The 8,728-nt window shown below is 41.8% G+C and overlaps 1 protein-coding gene across 3 annotated transcripts in view; it reads right to left on the bottom strand.

The window, feature by feature from the left end:
* Positions 1-409: 409 nt before the first annotated feature.
* The window catches only part of TMX3 (thioredoxin related transmembrane protein 3), a 111,108-nt gene continuing 102,789 nt past the window's right edge, over positions 410-8,728 (bottom strand). The window contains exon 8 of one of the 3 annotated variants that reach the window (XM_065585189.1): positions 410-7,990. In XM_065585189.1, the coding sequence (XP_065441261.1) occupies positions 6,484-7,990 (1,507 nt within the window). In that variant the 3' untranslated portion in view covers positions 410-6,483. The remainder of the gene's footprint in view (positions 7,991-8,728) is intronic. The other 2 variants (XM_024102123.3, XR_006176872.2) reach the window with 2 other exon arrangements.

Below are 8,728 nucleotides of genomic sequence, written 5' to 3'. Positions count from 1 at the left end.
TCAAGTTCCAGAACCAGCTGCAGATAATGAGTAAGATGTATTAGCAAAAGCTAAATATACTCTAGGTCCCTGAATATACTGTGGGGGAATCTTCATTGGTATATAGAATATAAACATGTCACTATCCATAACAGATTTAGAGACACTCTATGGAATTTTGGACTTTTCTAAAGCCTGATGACTTGGAATTCACACGAAAGGAAACAATGAAAAGTGACTGGAACACTAAATAACCCCATAAATGAGGAAAGAAAGAAAGAAAGAAAAAGAAAAAAAGAAATTCCAAATAGGATGAAGTAATTTAACATCATTAAGATAGTTAAATTCTTTTCCACATATCATGATGAGAAATTGTTCCTAAATATTATTTAATGATAATAATTCAAGTGCGTGACTAATTCAAAATTTTTTGAACAGATGCACATTATTCAGATTGATTATAGGCGATGGGCCCTGTAGCTATAGCTAAAACAGACAGGCACCTATTAATGGCTACTTCACTCATTATCAGAGAGTCTAAAGACATCCAAACCCAATTTATATAATATTATGGAGGAAATATCTGACTCTGCAGATTTTATGTACAAAAGCCTCGAGGCAGGAATGCAGTAGATCTGCCCCAGTTCTGCTATATGGTGGGAGGAAGTAAATGTGCAGATTATTATACATGGACAGCACTGCACGCATAATAATTCCACTGAGTTGTCATCAGTCCTCGGGAGTGCAAAGCAGGGACAGCTGGTGTGTGGTTGGGAAGTTAGTGAGATGTGGCCAGTTCATTCATGGACTCTATGAATCCAGTGGTTACAAAGTCCAAATGGAGATCACCGTGGATCCTGGTTGCTACAATACTCAATTGGCTGTCGCAGTAGCCCCGATCCAGCTGTGCATGTGCACCATGCCCAATCTTTGGCTTGGGTGGGGATTATTCATCAGCCATGCACAAAACTTTCACTCTGGCTTTATGCAAAGGATCTGCATGTTACCCTATATGCAAATATTTATTTGTACTATGACAATCTATAAAAAGCAACAGAGGGTCCTGTGGCACCTTTAAGACTAACAGATGTATTGGAGCATAAGCTTTCATGGGTGAATATGACAATCTAGTTTGCTGGCAGTTAAAAAGTCTTAGTACTTAACACTGTCATTCAGGATACACATACAAAAATATGTCCGTAGATATGGAATGAATTCCTCATAGCTAAAATAGTGGAAGAAATCAGTGAAGTGGAAAGGACCTGAAACACATGTCTACATTAGAACCTACTATCTAGTTAAAGTATTTTTCTCAAAGCAGGAGTGTCAATATAGTTTTGTTTATTTGGACTCTATAAGATAATCACAAATGCAATTAGAATTAAAATAGTTATCTAGGTAAAGTGGTGTTGAATTATATGAAGAATAATATACAATAAATAACACAGAATTAAGCATAGTAAAAAAAACAGAACTGCAAATAGTATTTTACAATCTGAATATTTTCTTCATCTTTTCCTAGGGTCAGTGTATTTTTATTTAATTTGTTATACACTTCTGTTTCATAGTATGTGGTCCAAAATACTTTTAACCACATTAAATAAAACATACAGTGTTTTGGTAATTTAATCTTCCCACCTAACACAACATATTGTATTTTATTTGACTCTATAACTAATACTCAGTAGGATATTGGTTCATCAAATTACAAAATTCAATATTTTTTCTGGGTAATGGATATATAAAAATAAATGATATTTCACTCAGACACATTGCTTTTTATGGTGTGTCACTTATAAGTGTCATAGGAAGTCCAAAGCCCAAAGCATTTAAGTTGTGAAACAGTCAACCTGCTGTTCGATTTTTATATCCTCTCCCTTTCTTTAAAAAAATGGCTTAATTCACAAATGTGCTGTGCGCAGCTAAACATAGTTAAGAACTGAATCAGAAGTATCAGACATAATAATTCATTCTCTCTACTGTAAAATAAATTGCAGCCCTATTTTAATTTTATACTGGGGGAAGCTCAGATATTACTATTTGTTCTGACAAGAAATATAAAAAAATATAGCAAAAATTTGTTAGCTAAAAATTGCATGGGAAAATTATCTTTATTTCCCACCTTCACATACCCCAGAAACAAGTAAATATGCTTAAACTAGAAAAAAAAAATGAAAAAGCATCTGAGTGCAGTTGAGTGGAAACAAACTCCTGAAGGACTAAAACTTATTTGTACATGACTGATTTTTCTTGTCTGATTTCTGACAAATAAAACTGTTGTCATGCTCAGGTGACTCTTACGCCTCCAGACTGGAGTCCTTATACCCATCATGGTTGGCTCACAGAAGAGATTAATGTTAATTTTGTAAATAGTTGTTCCACAAGATGCAGTAGAGCTGACTGGAAAAAAATCAAAATTGGAAAAGTCATGACATTTTTTTCTTCTAAATTTCGACCAAAAAAAAGGTGTGTGTGAAATATTATGGGTTTTTTGAACCAGCTCTCACCTGGCATGTCACCAAGACAGAAGATATCTGATCAACACAGTGGGGGACCTTAGGCAGATATATGATTGAAAGGTGACATTTCAAATTCTGGACTTTTCCCTGCACATGGTGGCCCATACTTAGAACCCAGTGAAATTCTTTTATATTATAGATATAGATATAGATATAGAGAGAGGAATTTTGTTTTATTTTATCCTCCCTGGAGGGTGGGAAGCCCTGGGGTTTCTTGGCTGTAGGAGTGGGAGACCACAAGGGGAGGAGGTGGAAAGCAAGCTTTCCCTGTATTCAGCCACCACCAGCCACTCATAGAGGGCTGAATGGGAGCTGGGCCAGGCTCCTCACTGTGTGCATTGCAACTTTGAGTATGCGGGGGCGTCGCAGCTCTATTCACTCAAATTTGGCCCAGCCACCCCTCCATCATCATGACGGAAGGGAGGCCAGGCAAAATCTGAGTGACATTGTGCCAGAGATTTTTGTTTTGTTTTATTTCATAGTATAGATTGGTTCTCATATTATTTTTAATTACTTCACATTTGCAAAAAACCCTCTGGGCTTTACCAATACTGGATGAAGCTCTGCCTGAGTGGTTACGTTTCCTTCATGACCAGAGACTCATCCCCATTAGCTGCAGATTCTGTCTTTCCTTCTCATTGGGAGCTATGTGGCAGAGGCAATCTAGGCTTCTTCTCTATGAATCGAGCAATGGAGAATCTTAAAAAGTCCTAGCTGTCCTCCAGGGTTTTAACCATAGAGAACCTACCTAGAACATAGCCCCCAACATGGTCCCAGCCACAGAACATGTGGTAGAGTGTGATGGATGGAGTGGCACTACATAGGCAGTTACTCTAGTTGTGTCTCAGTGGCAATACATGGGTTGGGGAACCACACTTTAGGCAGGGTCTCTATGATCAGGGAGTGCATTGTTGTGGAGCCATGGAGAAAGTCAAGGAAGAGAGGCAGGGTGAAGAAAACCATCTATGGGATGTGGAAATTTGAGGGATGCACATGAGGAAATTTGAGGTGGAGAGCCAACCAGAGAGAGGGAGGTGTGGTGAAAGGGAAGTCAAGGGGGAATATTTGGGAAGAATTATTGATGCAAATGAAGTGATGCAAATTAAATTATGAAAATGAGGGCATTGTCTTATTTTCATAAATGCTCCAGACTTCTGGGCCTGCCTCCTCAGCAGGCACAGTGTACCAAACTGGAAATTCTAGTGCAACAGGAACACAGCAGTTAACAATGTCAACCAGCTGGCTACTGACCAGTTACAAGTGTCTGTATTATATTAGATTTCCTTACAACTCATTTCAAGTGGGGTTGCATAGTTTCTGACTGGGTAAAGCTTGGAATAAAATATTATGTAATTGAACTGTGATGAAAAATAATGTTTCTAGATATCCCAATGGACAGTGAGGATTGAGGTGGACAGTGCTTAATCAGAAACATCTGTTCAGCAGGTGGCTGTTCAAATCAGAATAACCATGGCGGTTGCAGAGGGTAAGTATATTCATAAATATACTTGCGTGAATTTGCAAATTGGAGAGTTTTACATACCCTAATATGACTACGTGAGTAGAGGCATGCAAAGGTGATTGTGTTTACCAAGCAGCTTTTATAGATATCTCAAAGCTTACTATTTTACCACTACTTAATAGTTTAATGTTTCTCCTTTTTCTTACATATTGTCACCGTGTTGAAACCTTTTAAATACATAATTAGAACATTAAAATAAACAGTTTTTTTAATTGTATTACTTTACCTTTATTGGTATGGACATCAAGGAAAGAGCAACTTTGTTTCCTAAAGAGATTTCACTTCATGGTACTTATCCCTCATTTGAAGTCCAAATCATCTATTCACAGGATCATAACTGGTTGTTATGGAAGTCATGTCAGATAATGATGTAGCTGTCACATGTTTTTAATTAAGAATTGCTCCACCTTAAGTACACAGTGCTGGTATCCTTTAAATCCCTCTTCCTGTTTTTCAGTCAGGCTTTGTTCCAGTAGTGATGTGTTCCATTGATCATGGCACTTGAAGACCATGGAGGCAGAAAAGAATTAGTGCAGTGGCTGAGTGGAGAGATTTACTGTGAAGATAGGATTTGGTTTAATTGCCCATGTAAGAAGCTATCCATTTTATACTGAGGCCAGATTGGGTAATTCAGGGATGGTGGGGGCTGGAGCCTCCAGTGATGGGAAATTAGGATCTTTTATTCAGGAGACATGAGTTCAAATTGGGAGAGAAGATTAGGGGAAGAAATGGAATAAAGGATTGTGGCAGGTGCTGTGAGGGATAAAAAAAGAATCCACAGTCCAAAGTCTCTGCAGAGTTTTTCCTCCCCCCTTTGAAAAGCTCTGAAAAGAAAGACAATTACTAGTTGTTGGTTTTTAACTTGTATTTTTATAGTCCGTCATGCGAAGAAAATTCCAGTAAAAAAGCCAATGGAGACAATGGAAACTGCATTGGAGACAGTGAATCATGCCTACCACAATACAATATCCAGGCAATGATCTCTTTTTTCCTGGCAAACACAAAATAACCTTTTCCACTCAGTACCATATCCCTGACATTGAAATACTTTACCCTGTTCATACATAGGGGTTGATGGTACAACTTCTCAGATTCCCGTAGTATGACTGAAATCTCAGCATGACACATGGAGAGGTGGGCTACATAGCATAATATTGCAACTAATAGGTGCTCTAACATCCATGGCACCAGCAACATTGTTTGAGCCCAAATCCCTAGCAAATATTCCATGCTGTACCATCAAGGAGGAAAAGAGGGAAGATGGGAGGTGCCTCAGCTAATTCAATGATTTGCTAAGAGAAAAATAAATAGAGATGCCACAGTAGCCCTTAGAGGAGTTTTCATCCTAATAATGATAAGCCTTAGATTCCCAAAAGCTGTGGGAGGAGATCCATGCTGAAATGAGAGATTTAGGTAGTAGTGCTATAAGATTTCCTCAATTTTTCGATGGCTGTTTTCTTTCCCCAATTCAAACACTGTGTCAGAAATGTCTTAGCAATAATGCTTTACTCTGTACTCATGAAATCCATGATGTGGGCCTAGAACTGGGCATTTTCCCATAGGCCTGAACACCCAAAATATATACAAAAAGGACCATACCAGAATATACTGTACAACAACTATATGGTCACTTGCAAAGACCAAAGCAGTTAAAGTTGATCACTAAATTTTGCAGCCTCTATAATTGGACTCACTGGATTTTTGACACTGGGAATAGAATATGGCCAGACCTATGAATCCAAATATATCCCTAGAGTAACTCTTTTAACCTGAGTTTATTTGAAGCAGGGGCAAATTTGGCAAAGAGGGTTTGGGCGTGACCTCCACAATTCTAATTGCCTGATGGCAGCATTTAAAGCTGACCTGTAACATACTAATATCAGCAGCTAAGGGTCCAAAGCCTCTTAAGCAAGACTTAAAAGAGGTGGCAGTCTCTGTTACTGATATACTACCAGAGTTACATTTACTTAAATAATCCTGAGGTTGATATGGAGATGGAGAGATTTAAATCTGGTGGAACAGTGAAGCTCAGCAGGACTCACAACTAGGTGAGCAGTGCATACTGCTGAGAAATCAATGGGAGAGAGGATGTCATTTATAAAGTCATTAGACTGAGAAAGCAACCTGATTGGCCGATGAGGATTCTGAGCTGTGTGATTATGAGACCGAGCGGTCCTGACTGGGAGCATGCTCATTTGTTATAAAGAAAGTATCATATTCCAGGTGGTTCTAACACAGTATCAATTGCACTTCTCTGTTGCTGGGTGCATGCTGAATCCTGGCACTCCTCAGAAGTGTGTATAAATGGCCAGAACCACAAATCCTATTCTTTATTATCTTGTCTATTCCTCTCGCTGTAAGAATACAATTACTACTTCAAAATATCTTCCTGCATAACTTCATTTAGTTGCTTCAATCTCCATTTGTATATTTTTGATTATAGATATTTGCATTCAGAACAGCTTAGCGTGCCCTTGTCAGAGCCCAGGCAGAACGGGGCAGAGTGTTATATTTAGAGCGGGGCGCTGAGTGGGACAGGGTGTCATATGTAGAGTGGGGGGCAGGGCGAGAGAGTGTGCCATAGGTAGATGTGGTGGCAGGGCGGGAGAGGAGGCCATATGTAGTGTAAGCATCAGAGCGGCACAGAGAGCCATAGGCAGAGAGGGGCACAGAGCGGGACAGAGTACCACATGCAGACTGAGGCTCAGTATGAGGCAGAGTTCCATATGCAGAGCGCAATGTGGAGCTCCGTGCCGAGTAGGATGCAGGGACCCATGTGGAATTCCACATAGTATGGGAGGCCAAGCCCCTTGCAGAGCGGGACACTGTGTTGTATGAAGGGCCCCACTTGAAGTCACACACAGAGCGGGCCGTTGGGACACTCACAGAGCGGGCCGCGGGGCGAGACACTGGGGCGCACATGGAGCGGGCCGCAAAGCGAGACACTGGGGTGCACACCGAGCGGGCCACTGGGGGGCTCAAAGATTGGGATGCAAAGCGAGACACTGGGGCACACACAGCGCCAGACACAGATTGAGACACTGGGCCACATGTGGGGTGGGACACTGGAGCGGGCATGGAGCCACACGCAGCTTCAGTCATTGGGACACTCGTGGAGTAGGACGATGGAGTGGGCCCAGAGCTACACACAGCTGAAGGCATTTGGAGACTCATGGCATAAGATGGTGGAGCGGGCACAGAGCCACCCATAGCTGAAGGCATTTGGAGACTCATGGCGTAGGATGGGGGAGTGGGCATAGAGCCACACATGCCTTGAACCACTGGGGCACACACGGGGTAGGATGCTGGAGTGGGAAGAGAGCCACACATACCTTGAACCACTTGGGCAGACATGGGGTGGGATGCTGGAGCGGACCTGGGATCACTCATAGAGAAAGAAACCGGGACTCCCAAGAGGCGGGACACATTGTCACACACAGAGCGGGACACACTGTCACTCATGGAGTAGGGGGCATTGGCAGCCGCAGCACGGTACACAGACTCACACATGGGGTGGCCAACAGGGAGGCACACATAATCATATACGAGGGGGCCACCAGTGTCACCCGCAGGGCCATACCCAGAGTTGCACACAGGGATGCACACATAGTCGCATGCAGACTGGGGGTCGGAGTCGCACACGACCTGTGGGGCAGAGCCACACTCAATCTGGGGGGCAGCACCGCACACGGCTTGGGGGGCAGAGCCGCACACAACCTGGGGGGCAGAGCCGCACACAACCTGAGGGGCAGAGCCGCATACAGCCTGTGGGGCAGAGCCGCACACAACCTGCGGGGCAGAGCCGCACACAACCTGCGGGGCAGAGCCGCACACAACAGCATTGGCATATCCTTTGCAGTAGCCAAACTTGTGGCATCTGAAGTTGGCCAGGAGCTGGTGACAGCCTTCCCTGTAAGGTGTAAACTCCACTATGGTTCGTGCCTGGTGATTAGCAGCCAGTGTTCCCAAACTGAATAAAGAGATAGAAAGGAAAGTGTTCTTTGTCACATACATAGCTTATACTTATGCAGCAATAGAAACTGGCTATATGCCTGTTATGTTTGATCTGTTTTTGTGATAACTCTGCCATATGCCATCTCTATCCTAGACTATAAAATTTTATGACAGAGGAGGGAGGCAAAAAAAAAAATCATATAATGAAATAACATGACTTTTCCTTCTTATTCAGGGGAAGGTTATTACCAGAATTTAACAGTGCCCTTTTATTAATCCCACAGAGTCATCCAAAATTTGTTTCAACAATGCTTTATACTTTTTCACTTCAGCACCATAATTGGAAGCCAATTCCACCTATTCTGAGAAATACCAGCCCCTTGAATTCTTTGTAAAGATAGCATATTCCATTCTAACTTCACTTTAGGTCTTCTATTTCTGGTCTGTCTGACTACCTCAAGTTCATTGAGCTTTATTAGATGAGTTGTACATACTTCAATGAGAATGCACCTTAATAGTTTTCTTTCAAGACTAAATAGTCCCAAACTTTGTCAATTTTTCCTCACAACCAGAAAGAGCAACAGATACTAACCAGTTGCTAAACTCCTTTTGGGGTAGAATGGCAAACACAGCAGGTACTAGGTGCCATCCTTCCCCAGTGGAGAAACTATGGGCTTATAAGGTACCCTGGTGACTGACACTGCCTTTTTTCAATTTTGAATGCATTGTAGGTTAAAGAAAAGAATGTTGGGTA

Source organism: Chrysemys picta, chromosome 2 (assembly GCF_011386835.1).
Source record: "Chrysemys picta bellii isolate R12L10 chromosome 2, ASM1138683v2, whole genome shotgun sequence".
NCBI classification, from domain to species: domain Eukaryota; kingdom Metazoa; phylum Chordata; order Testudines; family Emydidae; genus Chrysemys; species Chrysemys picta.
The sequence above is the reverse complement of the archived record's forward strand: the minus strand, read 5'-3'. Positions and strand labels throughout refer to the sequence as shown.